The 26,077-nt window shown below is 37.0% G+C and overlaps 2 protein-coding genes across 4 annotated transcripts; both read right to left on the bottom strand.

The window, feature by feature from the left end:
* Positions 1–641: 641 nt before the first annotated feature.
* Positions 642–16,650, bottom strand: LOC307123725 (sodium/hydrogen exchanger 9B2). 2 transcript variants are annotated; one of them, XM_079812393.1, is made up of 13 exons: positions 16,606–16,650; positions 15,808–15,986; positions 13,002–13,215; positions 11,531–11,701; positions 9,951–10,093; positions 9,655–9,782; positions 9,394–9,569; positions 8,037–8,143; positions 7,759–7,908; positions 7,442–7,550; positions 6,007–6,143; positions 5,648–5,831; positions 642–1,288 (listed from the first exon to the last, which is right to left on the bottom strand). In XM_079812393.1, the coding sequence occupies exons 2-13, from the start codon at positions 15,898–15,900 to the stop codon at positions 1,227–1,229; spliced, it is 1,674 nt and encodes a 557-aa protein (XP_079668519.1). In that variant the 5' UTR covers positions 15,901–15,986; positions 16,606–16,650; the 3' UTR covers positions 642–1,226. The 2 variants fall into 2 exon arrangements, with proteins under 2 accessions (XP_079668519.1, XP_079668520.1); XM_079812394.1 differs by lacking the exon at positions 16,606–16,650 and adding an exon at positions 16,499–16,541 and having other exon boundaries at positions 1,093–1,288.
* On the bottom strand, positions 16,408–26,077 carry bdh2 (3-hydroxybutyrate dehydrogenase, type 2). 2 transcript variants are annotated; one of them, XM_079812410.1, is made up of 10 exons: positions 26,046–26,077; positions 25,395–25,482; positions 24,318–24,396; positions 22,623–22,719; positions 22,313–22,421; positions 21,211–21,271; positions 20,844–20,957; positions 20,683–20,741; positions 17,480–17,572; positions 16,408–17,364 (listed from the first exon to the last, which is right to left on the bottom strand). In XM_079812410.1, the coding sequence occupies exons 2-10, from the start codon at positions 25,464–25,466 to the stop codon at positions 17,311–17,313; spliced, it is 738 nt and encodes a 245-aa protein (XP_079668536.1). In that variant the 5' UTR covers positions 25,467–25,482; positions 26,046–26,077; the 3' UTR covers positions 16,408–17,310. The 2 variants fall into 2 exon arrangements, with proteins under 2 accessions (XP_079668536.1, XP_079668537.1); XM_079812411.1 differs by having other exon boundaries at positions 25,573–26,073.

Here is a 26,077-nt window from a genome sequence, read left to right as displayed (position 1 = left end):
GCTTCAAAGGGCTTTAAACGATACCAAACGGTACCAGACGATGAATAAGGGTCTTATCTAGCGAGAAAACCGAGCAGTATTTATGCTATTATTTTACCTCTTGTCAGACGAACGTGATCATCTCTGAGCTCCGCCATAACTTCCGCTACGTGAGGTCAAAATACGAGCGTGGTCATAGATATATCGACCGTAGATTTCTCATTCTACTGATCCGTGCCGGTGCTAATGAGGCATCTACGTATACATCTATGACCACGCTCGTATTTTGACCTCACTTAGCAGAAGTTATGATAAGAGGTAAAATAATAGCATAAATACTGCTCGGTTTCTTGCAGAAACTGATCGTTTCTCTAGATAAGACCCTTATTCATTGTCTGGTATCGTTTAAAGCCCTTTGAAGCTGCACTGAAACTGTCATTTGGACCTTGAACCGTTTGGAGCCCATTGAAGTCCATTATATGGAGAAAAATGCTGGAATGTTTGCATCAAAAACCTTAATTTCTTTTCGACAGCAGAAAGAAAGACATGGACATCTTGGATGACATGGGGGTGAGTAAATTATCAGCAAAAGTTTATTTAAAAGTTAACTGATTCTTTAATATCCTAATGATTTTTGGCATAAAAGAAAAATTGATCATTTTGACCCATACAGTTTATTTTAGGCTATTGCCACAAATATACTTGTGCGACTTGTTTTGTGGTCCAGGGTCACATATAAAAATGGAACTAGAAGGCTGTATAGAGTATATAAAGCACAATGAAAGTAGCTAGTATTCCATTCCGAACATAGTCATGACAACACTGGCCACTACATGACTTTCTGTAACACTAATATGCAGTCACTGCAGACTGATATAATAATATCTGGAATATATCTACTTTTATAAATACTATCAACCCAAATATAAGCCAGTTAGAAAAAAAAAAATCTTAAACAACAGTTTTTGTACTCAATAGTGCTAAAAATGATCGATCCATAGTGTAGCGTAATCCTTTAAAATCCTGCGTTTCAGAGGAGAATAATAACTTGTCATCTGTAAAAGAAATACTGTGTGTGATTTTCATTCACCTTGGAAAGTAAAAAAACAAGTTGGGTTTCTTCATCTGAAAAGCATGTCTTTTGCACTCTGACTTCAGAGGATTGAGAATCAAACTCCAAAGACAAAAAGGATGATCAGCAGCCTTGGTCGCTGGGATGTCACTTCCCAGAAGCATTCCAGAAAACATCACAGGGCACTTTCATATGTCACCGGTGTCCCTGATGCAGACAAAGCACCTTGACTGACAGCTGCAATTCAGAAAATGACAATTAAAACAATGGACACATTAATTTAACACAATGAAGACTGATAGTACCCAAACAAGTGTCAGATTTCCATTGCATATATCTATTTAGACAATTTATTTACACACACATATACATACATATATATATATATATATATACACACACACACACACACACACACACACACACACACACACACACACACACAACCTGTCAAAAGTTTGTAAACATTAAAAATCTGTCATGTTTTTGAAAGAAGTCTCTTATGGCTGCATTTATTTAATCAAAAATACAGTAACAACGGAATTATTCTGAAATACTTTAAAATATTTGTTTTCTAATTGTTTGAATACATTTTAATTTATTCCTGTGATGGCAAAGCTGAATTTTCTAGAAATGTTTTAGATTTTTTTTTTTTTTCACATTAGCAAAGTTAAGAGACTGCATTGTACAAACAATACGAGGGACAAAGGGTGACCAGCCAGCATGCAAATTCTCAAAGCTGTGGTGATACATTTCCATGTGCATCTCATGTAGCTTGTTTATCAAATTAGTTGTCGTCCACATTGGGTGTGGGTGTGTGTGTGTGTGTGTGTGTGTTTGTATGCATGCATGTGTATATATATATATATATATATATATATATATATATATATATATGATGATGGGTGCAATGTGGTCATAAAGTGATGGACATGGGCAGCAGCAATACTCAGGTATAGACTGTGGTGTTTAAATGATGCTCCTAGGTACTAAGGGGCCCAAAGTGTGCCAAGAAAACATCCTCCACCTCCACACCATTACAGCAGCAGCCTGGACCGCTGATGCAAGGCAGGATGGATCCATGCTTTCATGTTGTTTACGCCAAATTCTGACCCTACCATCAGAATGTTGCAGCAGAAATCAAGGCTCAGACAAGGCAACGTTTTCCAATCTTCTTTTGTCCAATTTTGGTGAGCCTGTGCAAATAAATTAAAGCTTCAGTTTCCTGTTGTGAGCTGACATGAGTGGCACCCAGGGTATCTTCTGCTGCTGTAGCCCATCTGCTTCAAGGTTCGACCATAGACTGTAAAAAAAAGGATGGACGACGCACCTTCACTCTCTTCCAGAAAAGTGAAGCCACCGATGTCCCAATATGGCGCTGACTTGTGCAGTAGTGAGCATGAAGTGGAGCCGTGGTATCAAGGCTCTGCCGACACTCCCGCAGAATCAGTTATTACAGTTTACTGCAGAACAACTCGTTATGTTGGCGTGAAATAAAGAGTTATGGAAATGGCTCAGTGCCCGCAGTGACTACTTTGCTCAGAGAAGCTGTCAATCATGATGTCACACCCCGTTTTAATAGCATCAAATAACTAACTAAAAGCACACTTATTTAAAAAATGATCACTTGAACTTACATCAGCATGATAAAAACTACATAAATTGACAGAAACTATCTTTGGAAAAAATGTATTTGAAGTGTAATTTGATTGTTTAGTTTGTCTCATGTCCCATTTGATTACAAGGAGAGGGCGGGACCTATACTGGGACCAACCACCTGGGGGCGATCGAAACCTTTTGGCTTCACTTTTTTGGATTTGTGCGCCACACTTGGGTTCGACGTGTTGTGTGTTCAGAGATGCTCTTTTGCAGACATCGGTTGTAACGAGTGATTATTTGAGTTGCTGTTGTCAGCTCAAACCACTCTGGCCATTCTCTAAACAAGGCATTTTCGCCCACAGACGTGCCAATCACTAGATATTTTCTCTTTTTCAGACCATTCTCTGTAAACCCTAGAGATGGTTGTGGGTGAAAATCCCATTAGATCAGCAGTTTCTGAATACTCAGACCAGCCGTCTGGCACCAGCAAGCATGCCACGTTCAAAGTCACTTAAATCACCTTTCTTCCTCATTCTGATGCTCAGTTTGAACTTCAGTAGGTCTTCTTGACCATGTCTACATGCCTAAATGCGTTGAGTTGCTGCCATGTTATTGGCTGATAGTTTTAAAGGGTTAGTTCACCCAAAAATGAAAATTCTGTCATTAATTACTCACCCTTATGTCGTTCGACACCCGTAAGACCTCCGTTCATATTCGGAACACAAATGAAGATATTTTTGTTGAAAGCTGATGGCTGAGAAAGGCTTCAGATAGGCCTCCATTGGCATTCAGTACACTTATACTCCCAAGACCGATAAAAGGCACTTAAAATGTCGTTACAAAGTCCATCTCACCACAGTGGCTCTACAATCATTTTACGATGCGACGACAATAGTTTTTGTGCGCAAAAAAAAATCTAAATAACACCTTTATCCAACTTGTTATTGCCTTCCGTGTGTGCCTCCACGACGCATGCGCGAGAATATGACGCAGATCCGGCGTTCGGACACATGACCCAGAAGCGATTTGTTGACAAGCAGAGGAAGACGCGCGTGTCTAAGCTGTTGGATTCTACATTGATCGTGCTTTAGGTCTCGGCGTAGTTCTCAAAATGGGGCTTAAGTGTGCATTTCATGGATTCCCGAACCCCGGCGCTACGTCAAATTCTCGCGCATGTGGCGTGGAGGCGCACACGGAAGACAAGAACAAGTTGGATAAAGGTGTTATTTAGATTTTTTTTTGCGCACAAAAACTATTGTCGTCGCATCGTAAAATGATTGTAGAGTCACTGTGGTGAGATGGACTTTGTAACAACGTTTTAAGTGCCTTTTCTGGGTCTTGGGAGTATTAATTTACTGAATGCCAATGGAGGCCTGTCTGAAGCCTTCCTCAGCCATCAGCTTTCAACAAAAATATCTTAATTTGTGTTCCGAATATGAACGGAGGTCTTACGGGTGTCGAACGACATGAGGGTGAGTAATTAATGACAGAATTTTCATTTTTGGGTGAACTAACCCTTTAACAAGCAGTTGAACAACTGTGTCTAATAAAGTGGCCAGTGTGTGTGTATGTGTGTGTGTTTTTTCTATCTTGGTGGGAACTTCAACCTGAATGCACACGACTCATGGGGATCCGTGTCATCGTGGGGACCTAAATTGAGGTCCCCATGAGGAAACAAGCTTTTAAATCATACAGAATTATTATTAATAACTGTAAAAATGCAAAACGTTTTCTGTGATGGGTAGGTTTAGGGGTAGGGTTAGTGTAGGGGGCTAGAATATACAATTTCCACAGTAAAAAAAACCAGGGCTTTGAACCGGTTCAAGGAACGAAAACGAAAACCGGAAACGAACGAAATTTTAAGAGGAACAAAAACGGAAACGAAATCAAAATCAATTTGAATCGTTCTGAACAGAAACGTTAATTTGAAATGACCATTAACCGGTTAATAACGTTATTTTATCGTTCTCTTTAATATTTTAATTTGGCAATAGAGTAGTACAGCATGTGACGTTGACGGATCAGTGAAATGCCCGCGCACCAGTCATCTATGAATCTACCGGTACAAGTCAGTATAGAGCGCGCATTTTCATGCCTCAAGTACATTTCTTTCCCCGCTGAGGTCTACAATGAAAGCGCAGGTATTGGAGGACATTCTTTTCGAACGTTTAAATAAGCAGTACGGACTTTAAGCTCAAATAGACTGATTTAGGCTAGTTTATGAATTTTGTTTAAGCCTGTCCAAGTAGGCTACTAGCATCTATCAGACATTTATCCTATAGTCTTTCAGATTGCCAATACAGGACAGGTAAATGTTTTCTATATAGACGGTTGATGCTTCGTATTAAATGGTATGTTATATTGCATTAAATGATCAAGCTTTATTAGCTGACTGAATTTGATTATGTGATGCAAGGATGTGTTGCGCAGTGTTTGCTTTGAAATTAGCAGTTGACGGTGCATCAAAAGAGCAATGGTTATCCAGTTTATTTATTCTTTATTCATACAATTTTTAAAACAAGTCGTGTTGAAAAAAAGTTATGTACAAAGAATGTTATCACTCTTCTGAAAATAATTGGGCATAAGAGGGCCAATTTAGATTGTCTAACGCTCCATTAAAACAGGTCCGCTGTTTATGCTTTGTAATTAATGCATGTATTTCTGGTTTTAAAAAATGTTATGAAATAAATATTCAAGTTTAATTACCATGCGTTATATTATTATTGAGTAAAAATAAGTCTATTTATACATATTTGTTTAAAGTATAGGCTAAATTAAAATAACGTTATTAACCGGTATTTTTTCATATCAAACCGTTTTCGGAACAGTAATGTTTATTGAGGAACGCAAAAACGGAAACGCTATAATATCGATTCTGCTCGGAGTGAACCGATTGATATTTTTTTCAGTTTTTAAGCCCTGAAAAAAACATTACGTCTATAGAGAGTCCCCACAAAGATAGTAAACCAGACGTGTATGTGTGTACAAATATCTCACCCCACTCTGGGTTCTTTGGTTTCTGCAGGAGTCGAGGGCCAAGCAGGCTGATGATGAGTGCTCCAATAGGAGCGGTGATGAGAATGGACAACACAGCCAAAGTGAGGACATCCATGCCGTACTTCTGCAGCTCAAGGTCATTCTTGGAGCGTGCCATGTCTAGAGCTGTAGAGCCTATGGCAGCCTGAAACCAATCACATAACAGGATTTCTCTGTTAGAATCTCACAAATGCATTTAATTGTATTTGTCATTTAGCTCACTCTTGTCCAAAGAAACCAAGAAAAAATGGGTACAGGATGAAGACAAGAAAACAAAAGTAAAATAGAAGGTCTATTTGTTATATACTAGGCGATTTTACCTGTACTGTGGCTTTTGGCATCCAGGCCAGAGTGATAAAGACTTTCTCTTTCAGGTTAAAACCAGCTCTCAGTACCGCAACAAAAGTGATGAGCAGCCGTACCGTGAGTGCAATGAGCAGAGCTGCTATACCCAGGACTGAGGACATATTACATTAGAGTAAATCAACAGCATGTTTGAAACACTATACATGTGCAAATATGTGCACACTGCTTACATCCCAGTTACGTTAGGGCTTTTCACACTGTATAGAGGAATGGTCCACACTTTTCTAATTTAAAAGCAGGGTTAGCAGCTATTTTTACAGGTGTATCCCTGATCCAGAGCAGGTTTAGCACTGCTTTTGCGCTGTTAACCCTGCATTGGGGTGCCAAACATGTGCAGTGTGAAACGATACAGTGTTTGAATGTTATGGCTAAATGCTTAGCAACCGACAACCAATCGCTTGCCTCATATTCACATGCTTTGGACAGTCACAGAAACACTGTGTGTTGTATAAACAATAGTTTCCGTTATTGTATTTAAGTTTATTGCCATATCAACATTGCCGGCTATTACATGGCAGATGAACAAATGACAAATGAAACATATAAAAACATATCATAAACACAATATAATAAGAACAAACATGTTATCAAATTCAGCTTAGACAAAAAGACAAGATTAAGTACAAAATGAGTCGAATTCTATAAAAGACTCTTTAAATGTACTTGTGAGAAAAACTGTGTCCAAAATTCTGAATCCATAAACAAGTCCTTAAACGTTTGTCCTGATAAAAAGCTCTGTATCATATCGTTAAAAACAGGGCAGTCCAAAAATATGTAATGGTAGTTTTAGTGTTTGAAGGAAATTTAAATGGTGGAAAATGTGCCAACTGGAGTGAAGAAAAGACTGTTTCATTCTTACCTTTATAGTCAAAAAAGTCTATCAAGGAAAAACTTGATAGTACAATCAGAGATATATAATATGCTGATGTGCAATACTAGAGCTTTTATATAAACAGGTCACTGTGTTTGTCCATTCATTACATTGACATGTAAATATGATAATGTTAACCCACAGTGTGAAACTTAACCAAGGACTCTGTTTACCCAGGGTTTAGAATGACTCATGGTTAAAGGGATAGTTCACACAAACATCCTGAAAATCCTGTCCTGTTCCAAACCTGTATGAATTTCTTTCTTCTGCTGAACAGAAGATATTTTAAAGAATATGGGTAACCAAAATACTATGGAAGTCAATGGGGCCCATCAACTGTTTGGTTACTGACATTCTTCAAAATATCTTTTTTTTCTGTGTTCAGCAGAAGAGAGAAATTCAAACAGATTTGGAACAACTTGAGGGTAAGCAACTATCCCTTTAACTACTTCAAGTGTGAAAAGCCCTTTTGAATGTTTCCCAATCAGCTCTGTTACTAAAACAGCACAGATACTCACACACAGTCGTGACCTCTAAAGAACTAATAACAATCTCAGCGCCGATGAGACCAAAGAGAAGAGGCTGGAACACATGCCAAAACCTTTCCACCACCTCCTCCACCGGTGCCTGAAACACAAGAAATCCAACATGTGATCTTAGAAAATAGGTAGAAAGATTAATTAGTGTTGTCACACTCTTAAATTTTTTTATTCTATTAATTGATGTTGTTGGAAAATATGCGATTGAGAAAGAAAGTAGGCAAAAATCTCTTCTTTTTCACAGATATTTTAGATATTTTAGTGAAAATTGTGTGTGTGGGAGAAGAGATTCAGACCTTATTTTTTCCCCAACCTATTCCAGCCACAAAAGCCAGCACCAGTGTACAAAGACCTCCTGCGCCAGGAATCCCAGCCACATTACTGCCAAACAAAGCAAACACAGACAGCCCCAACACCAGAAACGATCGTTTCAGCGCGAGGTTTCCCTATGTGGAAAGAAAAAAAGACACAAATCATCAATAATCATGAAACCTGTTACCCTGACAACATCAGCTTCACATCGGTTTTTGTATTCAACATGAACTTCGCAATCATAAAGTTGTGGCTCACGTACCTGGTCTCTGCTGGGGAAGTAATGTAGAAAGTACCCTAAGGCCACACCAGTGACCGCACCACCTAACACCTCCAGTGGTCCCCTCAGCACATTTAACCACACGGCGCCTGCAGAGAGCAACAGAGAGCACTAATATAAACTGGACCTCTAACACCAAAGAAGTCCATAATACCTGGGCTGTGTTCCAGTCCAAATTGTTATGTCCTTCACTTGCTAACTTCCCTCCGTCTCGTTCACTCGGATGTGCGTCATTGCTTACGCTGCACGAGTGCTCACTACTGCCAGAACTTGTGCATAAGGTTTAAATGGAACGCACTAAGCCCTTGATCACTATGGCTGATTTAAACCCCTTTTTACTTATGTATTAGTTTTATGTACCATTCTATATGCATATGAGCTGATGGAGAAAACTAAAATTACACAAACAAATATCAGTAGTATAAACTTTGACTGTGAACATAAGGTAGCTACAAGTATTATGCGATTTATTCTCAAAAATAATTCATATATCAAACACTTCAGTTAAGCATGATCTGCTGTGATTTCACAATCAAGTTGAATTGTGGTATATGGAGCTGCTTGAAGTGTACATTGGAGTAGACTCGCTCCCTCGGTCAAAATCGAAGGGGCGAGGGTCTGTCCATATAAACTTCCCTCGCCCACTTCACGAAGTGGAACGCACTTTAAAATGGCGGCGGGGATTCCCCTGAGGGGAAGTGCTTAGGGAAGTTCGCAAGTGTGTGTCTAAAAGTGGAGTGGAACGCAGCCCTGGGCTAAGTTCAAAATCGCCCCCTATACCCTTAAATAGGGCATTATTTGAGGGAACAGCCATTTGTAGTGGTGTCTGAAACCACAGTGGATGTTATCGAGTGCATCCTCATTCAATCCATTTTCCAAACTACTGGTCCAACGTGGTTACAGCATAATATCATACAGGTATACATTTTAACAGATTGTTATATTGTTTAATAAAGGTTTATGCATAGTTTCAATGATAGACTTCAAAATAAATATTTTCATCACTACTGGAGCTGCCATTTAATATGCCATTTAAAATGTTTTGACAATATTACTGTTTTACTGTGTTTTTGAAAAAATAAATACAGCCTTGGTGAGCATAAGAGACTTCTTTCAAAACTATTTAATACCGACTCCATACCTGTGAACACAAGTATTTTTTTAGAATATGGCACTATGTCGTCTATCCTAATTATCCTATTCTGTGCGTCTAAAGCGATTTGAATTCCTCTGTCAGACTCTGTGGTTAAATTATTGACATCATGTCCAAAATCTTATATTTATTTATTTTAATTTAGAAATATTGTATGTATATGCTACACTTAGTCTTTTGGCATACCTGTGGCGAAAGCAATGCCCAGGCAGGTGGTGAAGCAGGTAATGGCAATGATGTCATCAATGCTGCATGCTGCCATGAGAAGAGTAGGTATACCCTGCTCTAAACCGTACCCTTCCTTATGCAGAAGCAGCATGGATGGAACCACCACAGCAGGAGAAACAGCCCCGAGAACAAACCTACAGAGCAGAAAATCAGAGCAATTGGGTTGGTAGCATCAGACCTTTCAGAGAGGTTCCCATCTTATCAGAAACAGTTGTTTACCCTAAAATAAAGCCCCAGACCCATGGAAGACCCAGTATTAAATAGGAGACCACAGCCATAGTGGTTGCCTCGCAGGTGAGAGGGAACATGGACAAACGCAAACACACAGCTTTCAGCTTCTTCAGAGCCTGAAACACATAAAAGTATTTTTATTTTTTCTCTGAAAATATTTTTTTTCTTACTGTACAACCTTCAGTAAATGAAAAGTCTTCATTAAATAAAAAAAATGGTGTTTGGCTGAAAGTGAATATGAAGAGTATGAAGGCACATCCTCTCGGGCTGATGCGGTTTCATACCTTGCCGTCTAATTGCAACCCAGCCTTGACCAGAATGACACCCAGGGCGATGTTCCTCAGAGAAGCGGACCATCTAACATCAATGTAAACTGCATCCGTCACCACAGGGATGTTTCTGAGGATAAAGCCTGCCAGCAGCATGCCTGCGGACACACACAGAGAAAACAACAGAACTGACTAACACAAACAGAAATCCCATAGTTATTCATAACAGTTCTCACAGACAATGAAACTGACCACCTTGTCAATACAAAAAAAACAAAAAACAAACAAACACAGGCTGTTTATCTTTGAGCTGTGGGGAAAAATGTATTATACACTACTGTTCAAAAGTTTGGAGTTTAAACAAAAAAATTGTCAACAAAAATAAAGAAAAGAAATATTGAGGAAATCTTGTAACTTTTTTTATTTTATTATATTTTAAAATATAATTTGTTCCTGTGATAGCAAAGCTGAATTTTCAGCAGTCTTCAGTATCTATTTCCATCCATATCGCATAAAACATTTACGAAAAGCACTCCCATGTGTTTTTCAAGAGAACAAAATTGTCAAAAAAGTTCCAGCAAACAAGGAAGAAATTATTTTTTCGTACATCATAAATGACTTGCACCTTAGTGTGCACAGACGAAATAAGCATGGTCATGGTCACATGGTTATCTTGCGTTCGGAGGCAGATGCCTGATGCTTGGAATCACAATTGTGGGGAGGTAGAGTTTTTTGTTGGGGATTTATTCAGTAAATGCATTTCCATCGTGGTTTATGTGCATATCTTCTTATTGAATAAAAATAAATATCCGTCTCAATTGAGCACATTTTTTTATGCGCATTCATATTCAATTCAATTCACATTTATTTGTATAGCGCTTTTCACAATACATATCGTTTCAAAGCAGCTTTACAGAAAATGGATGTGTCTACATTACAATTTAAAGTGATCGTTATAAATCAGAGGTGACCCTGTCTAAGTTATGGATTTCAGAAATGTACATATACAAATCACACACTTAGCTAGCAATGTATTAATAAACAATAAGGCATTTATAGAATTTATGTGCATCTTGCCGTTTCCACCCAGTGTTTGTTTTTAATGTGATAACCCAAAATTAGCATAAAATAGGTGGATGGAAACAGCTAGTGTCACATGATATGCTGATTTGGTGCTCGAGAAACATTCCTTACTATTATCCATGTTGAAAACAGCTGTGATGCTTAGTATTTTTGTGGAAACTACAATACATTATTTAAGGATTCTTTGCTGAACAGAAAAAGAACAGCGTTAATTTGAAAAAGAAATATTATGTAACATTATATATGTCTTTACTGTCACTTTAGATCAATTTAATACATGCTTGCTGATTAAAAGTGTAATTTCTTAAATAAATTTAAATCTTACTGAGATTCAACCGATTCATTCAACCGGCTGATTCATTCAGGAACAAATCATCAATCTACAAGACTAGACTACATCAAAATTTCAACAAACACTGACACTATCGCTCCACCGCTGACAATGGACCTTTTTTGCCTGCTAAATTTCACTAAAGTGTCATCATCTTAATATGTAAGGGAATTGCTCCTACCAAGAAGGGGAGGTAAAGGTGGCAAGTTCGGCAAGTGTATGCGTCCAAACAGCTTTCCCCCGGCTACGGAACAAATAAACAAAGTCACAATGCCAAAGAGGTTCCCGCCCGGGAGGCATTCCTTCTCTGTAATGGACCACACCACCCCAAAGAGCACTGCAGCCATGGTCACTGCAAGAATAAACAGATACTGGGTTCAATCAAACAGTTGATCACTTAGTAAACATAATACATTTTAACTAGCATACACTACTGTTCAAAAGTTTTAGGTCAGTAATATTTTTTTGCCAATGGCTGCATTACCGGTATATTGATCAAAAGTAGGGGTTAAACCGATCGTAGTTGATCTGCGATCCGTATGGACAAGGCCCAGTGGCTCACGGATTAATTGCTAAGTTTCACCATCAATTTGGTACTCGCACGGTTATCTGTGCGCACAGGTGCGCGCACACACTCAAAGCACGCACGCACACACACTCGCGCAAACAGCTAATTGATTACTCTTTTGCATCTGTATGCGCTTAAATGGACACATACAGACAAATTTGTGTCAAAATATACGACTCGTGAGTATTATCGTAAACACAGTTGGTAAAGTCTTAAGTGAATGTAAAAGGATGATAAAGAAATCGGATGTGTATCATTATATTTGATCTGTGCATTCGCTCTTAAAGTGACAGCAGTCTAAAAAATACCTGCTGCTGTCTAAACATAATGATAATCAAACAACAAAGCACAGCTTTAATAAATATTAATCTATATCTAATTTATACAGTGAACACTATATTATTTATATACTATATTATATTTACACTGTGTTATTTTACATTTAGGCCTAATTATAAACTGCACTACAATTAGACCTCACTTTATTTGTAACTTTGTTATATTGTATTTATCTATGCTTGTAATTAGTGTATTTGATCTTATTTGTTTACTGACTGTTCACTTGTCTTTATTAGTAAGGCCAGTAGTTTTCGCTGTGGTATTGAAGCTGAACCGTGAGTTTTATGATCCGTTTGTGCGATACATTTATAATGTTACAAAAGATTTCTATTTCATATAAATCCTGTCCTTTGAATTTTCTATTCATCAAAGAATTCTGAAAAAATGTATCACGGATTCCACAAACATTAGGCATACAGCTGTATTCAACATTGATAATACTAATAAATGTTTTTTCAGCACCAAATCAGCATATTAGAATGATTTCTGAAGGATCATGTGACACTGAAGACACCGAGTAATGATGCTGAAAATTCAGCTTTGCCATCACAGAAACAAATCATTCTAAAATATACTAAAAACAGTCATTTTAAATTGTAATCATATTTCATCAAATAAATGTAGTCTTGGTGAGCATAAAATACTTTTAAAAATCTTTTAAAAAATCTTACCGACCCCGACATTTTTGAACGGTAGTGCACATACACATCAAGATTCAAGATTAGTGGCTCTGTTTAGTTCTAACCTTTGGTGATAATTGCAGCCAGCAGGCCTCTGGGTGGGCACGGGCATAGTCTTCGCAGCCAAGGGCAGCATTCGTACGGAGGGTCTGTGTTGGTGTAAGCGTCAACTGAAGACACCGGTCGTGGGACATAGGTCGTCTCCTCAGTCATACTCAGAATGGGGCTTTCTGAGCGCTTCGGAACCACAAGGACTGCCTGACTGACAATAAGGTGATGCTGTATGAGAAAATGAAGAGTGAAGAGAGAAGCAGTGATCTTAGTAGCAAAATCTTTTTTCATCCAATGAAATGCATTTCCAAATGTCTGAGACCTAAACAACCTATTGTTCTTAATTTGAAGTCAGCATGAAACAGAAGTTGCGATAGTCTTTCTTTCCCTATTGTGGCATATATGCGAGTGAAACGGCTACTCGAAAAAGACTAAATGTATGGGTGACAAAAAAAGACACAAAAAGTCACAAATTATTTTAGATTGACTGCTGTTGTTAAAGAAGAACATACAAATTATACCAAAAAATTCCAATGTTATTTTTTGTAATCATTTACAATCAAACTTTATGTTAGTTAGTTGCGGAGTTATTATCTTTACATGGGTTGTGCATCAGCATGGCTCCTCAGCGTGGATGAATCTGATGTTTTGAGGAGTATGTGTGGCTGTCAGTCACTGCACCAGTGTGGATACTGTACTTCGGAATCATAGATTCTATGTCTTGGAAGTACGACCAAAATAAGAATTTCCCTTGCAAAATGTCGTCTGAAAAAGTGAGCAACATGTCGGACACTTTTGCTCAGACCAACTGAGAAAAAAAGCATTGCAATAAATAGCGCTAACAATGGTGATTAAATCTAACGATCGCTTAGCTCATATCACATCAAACCGTGCAAATTATTATTGTTATACTTTAGGGGTGTAAAGGTACGCGTATTCGTACCGAACCGTTGCGGTACGGGGCTTTCAGTTCGGTGCACGCGTGTACCGAACGGTTTCCGAATGCAATCTTTAAGAGTTAACAGTCGGCTTGTTTTAAGCGCGGAACACAGTTCAATCCGAGTTCCCACACGAACATATTAAGTAGGCTATTCAGTTCATTTGATCACGAAATTCAAACGATAAATGCCGTTTTGACGCTCTTTAATGTGGCGTGACTGATCATTGATCACAGTTCAAGCGGCCGCGCATTGCGCGATCATCTGTGAACGCGACCGATCATCAACTTCATAAAGAATAAACATGAATGAACATCTGAAGGTATGTTGAGGATACATTAAATCTTACTGTCACGTATCATATGTGGTGTAATCGCTCCATCAGTGTTTCAACGGCGGAAAGACGTCAATAAAACAGCTTGTAAACTAAACAATGTCATGTAGCATCACATTTACCTCAGGCAGTCATTCAGTGTCCACAGAATTTTATTCACTAGAGAAATCAACTCTTCCACTAAATATGCACTATATTAGCCGTTATATTCATTATATTCTACTTAACCTGTTAGGGATGTCTTGATTATTTCATTTATGTTTAAATAAACCTGTCATGAAAATGATAGTCACTGTGTATAAATGATTATATTTCAACAACGAATTGGAGAAAAAACTATTTTATAATTAGATTTAGAAGTTATTGCAAAAACTGCCTTATGTGAAGTTTACATGTTTGCGTACTATGATGTTATTTGAGTGTTGATTATTATACCTAAAAATAAATAGCAACTGAATTTGGGCTCTGTTGTTAACCTTTAATATTAATGTCCAAGTAAGGGCTCCCTATATAGTTTACAAAAATATATTCAATAAACTTTTAGTTATAATTTAATTAATTTAAGGACAGACCCTTTTTTTCCAGTAAACCACTGTTTAATAAAAATAAATAAAAAGCAATTTTGTAAAACTGCTTTACCGAACCTGTACCGAACCGTGACTTCAAAACTGAGGTAAGTACCGAACTGTCAGTTTTGTGTACCGTTACACCCCTATTATACTTTGTTCTTGAATTGTTAATGTTCACAAACACATCAACATTGCGTGACTATGTGTATTTAGTGTGTATTAGCGTTACCTGTAGATTTAAATTTCTGTAAAGTCTAATCTTTTGCTTTTGACTACGGGTGAATCTTCAGTTGTCACTGATGATTGTCGTTTGGACCTTTCTGGATTACAATCCACCATCAAAATGATAAATTTAATTATTCCAGCTGCTGTTAGAAAAGGATATTAATGATCAGCCACCGGCAGCATCCTCACATGCGAGCCGGACTCCTTCATGTATACAGATGTGACGTAATGATGCAAAGACATGCTCGAATTTCCCGAAGAAATCCACCAGTACCACAGAATTATAACACAAGCTTACCGTTGTGAATCGGGATATGGTAAGGAGATAGTTTAAAACACTGGCTGGATGTACTTGCTCAAAAATTTATTTTGGATCATTTTTAACCCAAAAAAAAAAAGTTACGGACTGCAGCTTTAAAAAAAAGAATGCAAAATAGAAGCAGCATTGTCAACACATTCTAACTGTGTTTTCTTATTCATATTCTAATGTACATGAACTACTGGTCTAAAGCATTCAAATGTTTGTTAATTATCTAAATTAAGAAATATATTTATAATCTAAATTAGCTTATAATTTATTATCAATTGTTAAATATTTCATATTGTCCATTTAGTCTTGAGATAAGCAATGAGCATACATAACATTGAACTACATAACAATAAAAGCAACTGTCCAATTAGAACCAATTGGACAGCAAAATAGACCACCCAAAAAAAACCAGCATAAATTGGGGAAGTCTGACTAATAACCTACTTCAGCATGATTTCCCAAGGCGGAGGCTGCATCCTCAGTCCTCTGTGAGTATGTGGAGTGAACTGAATGGGGTCTGGACTGGGCATCCTCCATGGCACCTACACTTCTGCTCTATGCTCGCTCGGGTCTTCTAGCCATTGCACGTGCTCATGACCGGCTCCTGTTCATCAAGACTCCACCTGTGTAAATATAAATAGCTATTACTATATCAACCTATCGATAAAGCCTGATTAGGTGTTATCAATGAACTTCAATGAGGAAATACCACTAGTACTAGGAGGGAAAAGCGACTGGTTTGTTCAACAAGTTAATCGGATTGTAACAGGACTAAACGCGACGCCTGGGCCATATGGTGCTTTATCAGACCGAGGAGCGCGTGGCATATGGTCTCTGTTATAAGACGGTAGTAAACCACTCACTGAACATCTGAGCATCACTGACATTACAATATTGTTAGTCCATTTGCGCATGCTTATCTTCAAATAATCGACTAACGTTATAATGTCATATTTAGTTCCCCTCGTTCATGACGAAAGTCATATTGTTTTGCGTGATCAAGAGATCGTTATTTTTTTCTTCTATGTGATGATTATTATTTTTGTGATCAAAAATAAATCAGTTGACTTGACATGAAATGAAACAAAAAAACATGGCTTCAAATCTTATGCTGAAGTATCTAAGTTTGACGTACTATAAACCGGCACGGTCTATACATACAAAAACAGATGATACTGAAAATGTACGAGCTCGCGCTTGATCGCAAAATACGTGGATACATTTAAAAGGTTAATCTTTTACCCGGTTGAGGCATCCGGAAGTGTGAGTGACAGATGGTAGGTGTTGTTTTGCAACCCAAAGAAATAAAACTGTCCAATCAGGCTACTTTCCCAACCCCTTTTCTGGTGGGTCCCGTCTCCTGTGCAAGCATGATTGGCTAGATTTGACAGCAACAAACCAATCACAAGCCGTTCTGAAAAGACTTCTGCGTTTATCATGATCCCCTAATCATGCGAAACCCACAGTTGTATGCTTTATTTGAACATATATAAATGCTACATAAAACTAAAGCCAGGGAATTAGTAAAAGAGTTTCTTAAAAGAGTTTCTTCTTTTAAATTAAGAATTGTTTTTAGATAAGGGTTTCAAAAACATGGCTTACTATTCTTAACTTTCGAATAAGACATGTCAAAAAGATAGTAATTGAAAAAATCATTTTAATTACTTTTGGCATATTATAATTATTTAAACCAAGCAATTCAATTTTAAACAAAGCAGAAAATTACATGTTTGGAAATAAGTGAGCTTTGACATCCCATGATTAGAAATATGAAATACGGGGATGGAATATCACATAATATGCAGTTTATAAACTGCAAGCCTTTTAATGTCAATGGCTAAGAATGATTCAATACATATTCAATGCAATCAAGACATGGATTTACAGAACTCGGGAAGAGCCCACAGCAGCATTAACTTTTTAGATTTGGCCAGTGATAAAACATCCTCAGAGTCTCCATCCTCCATCAATGATGGCTTCTGTTCCCGTGACGTAGGCAGACTGCAGGAATAAAAATCCTTTGATTATTTTTTTATCTTTGAACTTAAAAGCATTAATAAAAGTGTCTTTAAATGATATAATAGAAAAGAAGAGGGTACAATGGTCGAATACTCGCCTCATCTGAGGCCAAGTACACACACAGATGTGCCACTTCCTCTGCCGTGCACATTCTACCAGTCTTCTGTCTGGCCATAAAGTCTTTAAAAGCCTGAGAGGTGAGAGACAGAAATTCTATGATAGAGAGACTAACAGATTGAACTGTGTGTTTATATGATTCGTAATCTAATTATATATTATATACATATCGTAACTTTTGCATGTTTAATGTAAACAGTACAAGCTATGCAATGCCACTGAAAATCAAAGTGACTCATTTCAGAAAAAAATAAATAAATAACTAACTGCATAAGTGTGCGCACCCTGAACTAATACTTAGTTGAAGCTCTCTTTTATATTATTACAGCACTAGCTTTCTTACTGTATATCCTTACCCATGTAATTATTTTTACAGCACATTTATGTTGAAATTTTAGGTAACACTTTATTTCATTATGTCATTGTTGCATGTTACATGTAATAACTATAGTACTATAAATTATGCACAATTGCATGCAACTAAACCAAACCAAACACTAATCCTAACCCTATAGTAAGAACTGGTAGTTACTTAATATTATTCAGTACTTAAATGCACTGTAATAAAGACAAAAGACACCTTAAAGGATTAGTTCACTTCAAAATGAAAATGTCCTGATATTTTACTCACCTCCATCTCATCCAAGATGTTCATGTCATTCTTTCTTCAGTCGAAAAGAAATTACGTTTTTTTTTAGGAAAACATTCCAGGATTTTTCTTCACATAATGGTTTTCAATTGCAACCAAAATGTTGAAGGTCCAAATCAATGCAGTTTTTTTTAAATAAAAATAAATATACTCTTCAACCCAAATTGCTCATCTTGCGCTGCTCTGCGACGTGCTAGTGATCGCAGTCGAAAACATCACACTAGACGTAGACAGAAGTACCGCCCCAAGCGACTGTGCGAGGACTAATACAAACGCCCTTTACCAAAAAACACTTAATCTTCAACTTCAAAATCGTCTGACATCGTTGTTTTACCTTTTTTTTTTTTTGCTAAAAGGCGTTTGTATTAGTCTTCGCATGTGCACTTTGTAAACACGGGGGCGGTACTTCTGCCTACGTCTATAGTGTGACGTTTTCGACGTGGTTACGCAATCACTAGCACGTCACAGAGCAGCGCAAGATGAGCAATTTAGGTGAAAAAGTATATTTATTTTCCTTTTTTAAAATTTTTATGACCAAGATAAGACCCGCTAGATAAGACCCTATTCCTCGTCTGGGATCGCGCAGTGCGTCCGAAGCCCTTTGAAACTGAATTGATTTGGACCTTCAGCATTTTTGTTGCAATTGAAAACCATTATGTGAAGAAAAATCGGGGAATGTTTTCCTCAAAAACAACCGTCTACGCACACCGTGGCAATAGAATCGCCATTGGCTAGTACATTTTTTTGTTTAGTCGCCAGACTGATATACTTTATTATATTATACTTATACTTTACAATATCTTTGTAAAATGGCACAGCTTTTTAAATATCTGAACATACATGCTTAACATCGGTCAGTCAAGCATTAGACTATTGTTATGATATTATAATAATCAAGCACTATTTAATGATAGAACTTCAGTAATTAGAACTAAAACTGTAGGTAACCATGAATGCATATTTGCCATTTAACTGAACTTTGGACTGGTGGTGGTGCTTTAGATATTGTTGGTGTTTATGTAAAAAAATAGATAATAGTAATTATATTATATTATTAAAAGATGATAATAATAATAATAATAATTATACTACTAATAACAATATACAATGCACTAAGGATTGATGAGCTGCTGGGTTCATGGATATTAATCACGTTGACAGCATTCGCTCAAACCGATTTGCTGAAATCAAAACAGGGACAGGAAAAGATGAGCGCCAGCCAATGAGATTGCCGTTTGCGCATTAGTTCCGCCCACCACCGGAAAAAACGGCATATCTTCTGCTTGTTCTTAAAACTGAGTTCTTCACACTAGAGTTTACGGTAAGTTACGTCAGATGAGCTGATTTGAAATCGTATATTAGATCGCTTGACGAGAGCGAAACTCTCCAGCGCTCATTCAGAGTGTTCAGCGAGTAAAAATATATGTATTAGCATCTAACACACACACTGGCCACTAAAATCTGAGAATTTATTAGCCAATGGCTAATGATAGATTATTTAATCGCCCAGAGTGACGATTTACTCGCATATGCGAGTGTTTTACTGGCATTGTAGAGGGTTGAAAAAAACCTTTATTTTCGACTGAAGAAAGAATAACATGAACATCTTGGATGAGATGGGGGTGAGTAAAATATCAGGGAATTTTCATTTTAAAATTAACTAATCTTTTAAAATAAAGAGTAACAAAATTTTATACTAACTTCCTCTTATTGTTTTTTTCTGCTGCTATATGACCATAATGTTGTGTAAAATATAAGATGCAAGCCTTATATAAGCCAGAGCTTTTCTCTATAATTCCCAGAGTCTATCAACTTCAAAAGTTTAGGCTGTGACACACCAAATCAACGTCAAAGAACAAGTGGCGACAAAAGTCGACTGAGTTGATGCCTCCTGTTGGCAGCGTCTGGGCCAAAAAGCTGGGCTTGAACACACCAGAAGAACTACAGGTGACTGTCAACTAGCGCAGGTGTCTATTTTCATCACTCAAAAAAGGATTTATTTATACATACCGTAAACGAAGCATCGCTGGCTTACCATTTTGAATATCAAGCATCATGTTGATCCCTTTCTTCATTCCAGACGGCTCATTTTATGAAAGTATTTGCGTACTGGCATGCTCAGGTAAGGTGACGTAAAATTAGTACAGCCTTGTTTCTGTGCCATCTTGACTTCTTTGTTCACTTTCGCTAAATTCTTTCGATCATCATTTGCTAAATTGAACCGATGGCCCCAAAAGATTGCTGAATGAGATGGACTACTGACTGCAAAAACTCGCCCGACAGACGTCTGACCGTCAGCTTGGTGTGTCACAGTCCTTAGGTGATAATGAGTAACTGCCATGTTTCATGTGTGAAACATCTGTGGCTGTGCTTCAGTTGGCTGTTACCTATCTTTCCTATCTTTATCACAATAAAAACCTAGTTTTGCATTTGTAAAAAAATAAATAAAAAAAAACACATTTTAAAGATTACGCAAACAGCTTTAGATTACTGGGTCACTTGTACTGGGCTGTGTAGCACAATGGAAGCAGTACCTGCTCTGGATCAGGACTGGCCTGAATTCTCCCACGTAAAGATGGCGTATCTACAGTTCCTGTAACGAGAAGCAAATGACTAATTTAATCATTAGGTACAGAGGTGTTTTTTGTATGTTAGAGGACATCGATAGAGGAAACCGATCAATAAAGTAGCTTACCAGGGCAGACACAATTGCAGCGGATCCCTTGCTCCAGGAAATCAGCTGCCACTGATTTGGTCAGTCCAATGACGGCTGCTTTAGACGTGCTGTAGACACATCTGTTAGCAACTCCTGGACATGCAATTAAGGATGAGCAATTAGGAGAGGGCAAACTTCACTTGACCTGGCATTTATCCAAGCATCAGTCGAACTGGAGATAATGGGGGTAAGTCAATATGCCAAGAGCTACATGGAACAATGTCAATCATCACATGTAATTAAGAACAACGGGCCAAACTTCGATATACAACATGATGTATTACAGCAGCCCATTTATAATTCAGCATCAAAATGCAAATAGGTTGCAACAGAATATAATATTTACCTTTGATACTAGATGCCACAGATGCCATATTGATGATATTACCAGATTTACGAGCCAGCATCTATATGGATAAAAACCTCTGGTTACAGTAACAGTACAGTAGCTGTCATGGATCCCATGATGATAACCAGATATACATTACTGTTCAAAAAGCAATACAATAAAAACTCATTTAATTCAGCATGACATAATGTTACAATGTTAATGTTATAATATTATAAAATATTTATATTTCAAATAAATGACGTTCTTTTGAACTTTCTATTTATCAAAGCATCTTTAAAAATAAAATGTATCACGGTTTCCACAAAAATTAAGCAGTACAACAATTTTCAAGATTGATATTAGATGCGTTCACGCCATTTTGGAATTACCATAATTAATGTAACCTTCTACTCAGACTGGTCACGTTCTCGGAATTATGCGTTTCTATGGAAACTAATTTCTACAGCAGTTATGTTGTAAAAGTTGGAGTGTTTAGAAAATCACGAGTAACAAGTTCTATGAGGATGTGTTGGAATCTCATAATTCCTACATGGCGTGAACGCATCTAATAATAAGAAATGTTTCTTGAGCACCAATTCAGCATATTGGAATCATTTCTGAAGGATCAATCGCATTGAAGACTGGAGTAATGATGCTAAAATTTCAGCTTTGCCATCATAGGAATAAATTACATTTTAAAATATATTCAAATACAAAAAAGTTATTTTATATTGTTATAAATAGTCATTGTGACTATAAAATAAATAAATAGTCATTGTGAACATAAGAGACTTCATACAAGCATTACCAACCCTAAACGTTTCAATGGTAATGCTAGTATTCGCCTAGATAAGATATGTATAATTTTGTTTGTTTTTTTACAAATTTTCATATTTCATCAACGAAGGAACATTGTTTGAGCACATTTATTTTTTTGCCGTCAGAGGGATTAAGCATTTAACCGCATGTTATAGGATTGGATTTGTCCTCTTTAACCCAAAGAACAATAGAGATGGGGATGAAAAAAATAATCTCTAAATATAAAAGGTCTAAGGTCTAAATGTAAGAGATAGCATGTGTTCTGGTCTAATCCTAGAGAAGAGAAGGACAAGATGACCTTAGGGAGGAAGGCCTTGATCATCAGGTACATGCTACGGACATTCACGTTCATGGTGAAGTCCCAGTCTGATTCCTCACACTCTAATATTGAACCGTGATGGACAAATCTGTGTCGAAAGAAGAAGGAGAACAGTATTGCCACTAAAATCATGCTTTTTTTTGTCATTCCTGAAAAGTGATTTCCGAAATGTTCTGAAACTAGGCAGGATAGGCTATATTCAGAAACTCAATTTAATGTCCATTATTTGTGTTTATAGCTTTAAGTTAGCCAAAGTTATATATTCACTGATTTAAGGAGAAAAACCAACCCAGCAACATTGAAGAGAACATCCACGTGTTCAAAGTCCTTGACCAGGGCCTCCACTTGGTCTTTCTTGGTAACATCAACAACTTTGGTTTTGATGCCTAAAAACAACATTCCAGGAATCAGAAGAGCATAGAAAAGCCTGAGGGGAGCAGCACCCTTGAACTAAAGCAATTTGCTCCCAACATAATGGGATTATGTGGCAAAGCAGCGCGGTATAAAAGGGGGGCTAAAAAAAGACCCATAGCCTTTGAAATCTCTTTGTGGGGGAAAAGTCTGATATAGACATGCTCGAAGATCAAAGAAGACGCTTGAGCAAATTAAGAAGCAAACACATATGACCAGGTGTCCATCATTAAAGTTTGGATTTTAAATAATTATTTAGACATTTCAGGTAATAACAATATAATTAAATTAATAAAAAGTAACACTTTAGTTTAGGGTCCAATTTTCACTATTAACTAGTTGCTTATTAGCATGCATATTACTAGGATATTGGCTGTTTATTAGTATTTATAAAGCACATATTTTTGCACGACCATATTCTATATCCCTTAATCCTACCCAATACCGAAACTACCATAATAACTATTAATAAGCAGTAATTAGGAGTTTATTAAAGGGATAGTTCATCCAAAAATGAAAATTCTTTCATCATTTACTCACCCTCAAGTTTTTCCAAACCTGTATGAGTTTCTTTGTTCTGCTGAACACAAAAGAAGATATTTAGAATGTTTGTAACCAAGCAGATAGAGCAACCATTAACTGCCATAATAGGGAAAAAATACTATGGTAGTCAATGGTTGCTCTCTCTGCTTTGTTACAAGCATTCTTCAAAATATCTTCTTTTGTGTTCAGAAGAACAAAGAAACTCATACAGGTTTGGAACAACTTGAGGATGAGTAAATGATGACAGAATTTTCATTTTTGAGTGAACTGTCCCTTTAAGGCAAAGGCATAGTTAATAGCAAGTTTAAAATGAGAATTGAACCCTAATCTAAAAAAATATATAATTTAAAATGTTTCTGTAAACACTAACATACTTCAACAGTGACAGTAAAGACATTTATAACGTTACAAAAGATTTATAGATCAAATAAAGAATCATGAACAAAAGTAGCACAACAGTTTTCAACATTACTAAAAATAAATGTTATTGAGCATCAAATCAGCATATTAAAATGATTTATGAAGAATCATGTGACAAGAGACTGGAGTAATGATGCTGAAAATTCAGCTTTGCCATCACAGAAATAAATTAAAATATAAAATACAATAGAAATCAGTTTTTTAAATTGTAATAATATTTTACAAGATTGCAGTTTTTACTGTGTGTTTGATGGTGAGAATAAGAGACTTATTTTACCAACCACAAACGTTTGAACGGTAGTGCATGAGCTAGCTTTTGCATTGTGATGCATAACATTTGACATTCATGTTTCATAATTTAAAGTCAAGTGCACTGGGTTCCTTTCATTAAGATTTTACAGAATGTTATTTGTAATCATTATCATTCATAATGGAGCAAATTTGCATTATTAGTCTTAAGTCAAATTCAGTTTTAGTTGATATCTTGACTTTAAGTTTACAGAAACGGAATACATAGCTGGGAAATAACAGATAAAGATCTTGGTTCTGTTTTGAAAAGTTTTTTCACATTTCCCACTAGGTGGCAATACATAGCTAGTCAATGAGTTACCTGGAATGCCATCCAGCTCTTTAAGTTTCTCTTTGTTGATATCTGTAGCGGTGACTTGAGCACCTTCCTTGGCAAAAGCCTGTTACAATTAAGAAGACATTGCAGTCAAAGTCAATAAACAACAATATGCATAATAAGCATTAGGCAATTTTGACATTACAAATAAAATCATGCATTTTGTTTCAATGAATGAGCCATCAGTGTGTGTTCCGAGTCAGACTCTTCTCACACTGCTACTAAATCACATGATGTTTGTAAACTTTCTCAACTTCTGAGTCAGGTTTAGGCTCTTTACTATAAGATAGACAGATGTAATGCAATATCATGGCAGTGAAAATGAATGCGAACCAAATCCATTTCAGCTGACAACAGGTATTTAAAGCTCATATTGAGCAGGGTTAGTGCACACTGCAGGACTTAGGTGATATAAACTTTCAATAACACTCCACTAGAGAGATTTCATTTGATGACAATCTGTGCAATGGCATGTGTTCCCGCCTTGTGATCTGGCAACTGGCTCAGGGCTATGGTGTTTCCTCAATCTGCAGTTTCTCTCATTTAATTATCATTTGAATATTCACTTGATATGGAAATGTATTCACCTAGCTAGCAGGTGTGCATCGTAACCACCTCCAGCACTCTGCTGATAACGTGCTGTTGACTCGCAGAGATCAAATTTGCCTAAATGATGTGAGACACTCTTTTCTTCACTCCTTAATAAGTAATTATAGCATTTTTATAACAAAAATGCTTGTAAAAAAAATAAGTAAATAGAAAATCGGTTGCAAAAGCTAGAATAATTCTACCCTCAAGCTGGGTTTAACATTTACCGTAGTGTTACTAATGTCCAAGAATTCTACTTCTACACTTGACAGACTCAAAAATACCATGCTGACAGCCATTGCATGACAAGCTTTTATTCAAAAGGGAAACACATGGCAATTGTAAACCCTCAGAGTAAATCCATTTATTATATGCATCAAAGTGGAACACAGGGCTGTCAATAAGTCAAACCAGAGTGCTGTGAACTTATAGAGCTGAAAGGAGGAAGTGATGGAAGTAAAAATGAATGGTTACTATTGCAGAGGCTTTTCCAATGCCTTGTGCTGCTGCAGAAAGGACAATCACTTTCCCGTCCAAACGGCCCATTTTCTTCGATAACAACCTAAATGTGTGAAAAGAGCATAAACAAGCAAGGTTCATTAGTTTGATTAGATTGAATGCTGTAATAGATGATGAGTGAAGACACATTTACCTTTTTAGTCATATTGAACAGTTCATGTTTAATATTCCAATGGGAATGTTATATATCCCATGAAAAGTCATGTTTATATCCCATTTTTACTCAAAATATCCAGATACATATAACATGCCGCAGAATCAGTGAGTTTAATGAGTTCTCGTTTGCTGCAAACAAAATACTTGGCTGATAATCAGTTGATGGGTCTCTGGAGCACTGCACGATAAATCTTGAATCATAAGGATGTATTATGCATTATGTGACGTTAATTTAGTTACGTTGGAATATGGCTCCTAAAGCGTGTCACGTGACGAGTGTAAAGGTAATTCAGTGCAGCAGTAAGTCTTATAAATGACTGCAAAGTGTAAACTCAAATAAAAAGACGCAGTTCATGTTTAAGCGCCCTAAATACTTCACAATTAGTCGGTTGAAAAGCTTCATACAAGCATAGGCTTGTTACAACAGCGAGGAACAGTGGAACAACTTACTGTCAACTTGCGTGCTCCAGAAAAACACACGT

The sequence above is a fragment of the Gobio gobio genome, assembly GCF_949357685.1.
Source record: "Gobio gobio genome assembly, chromosome: 3".
NCBI lineage: Eukaryota > Metazoa > Chordata > Actinopteri > Cypriniformes > Gobionidae > Gobio > Gobio gobio.
The sequence above is the reverse complement of the archived record's forward strand: the minus strand, read 5'-3'. Positions and strand labels throughout refer to the sequence as shown.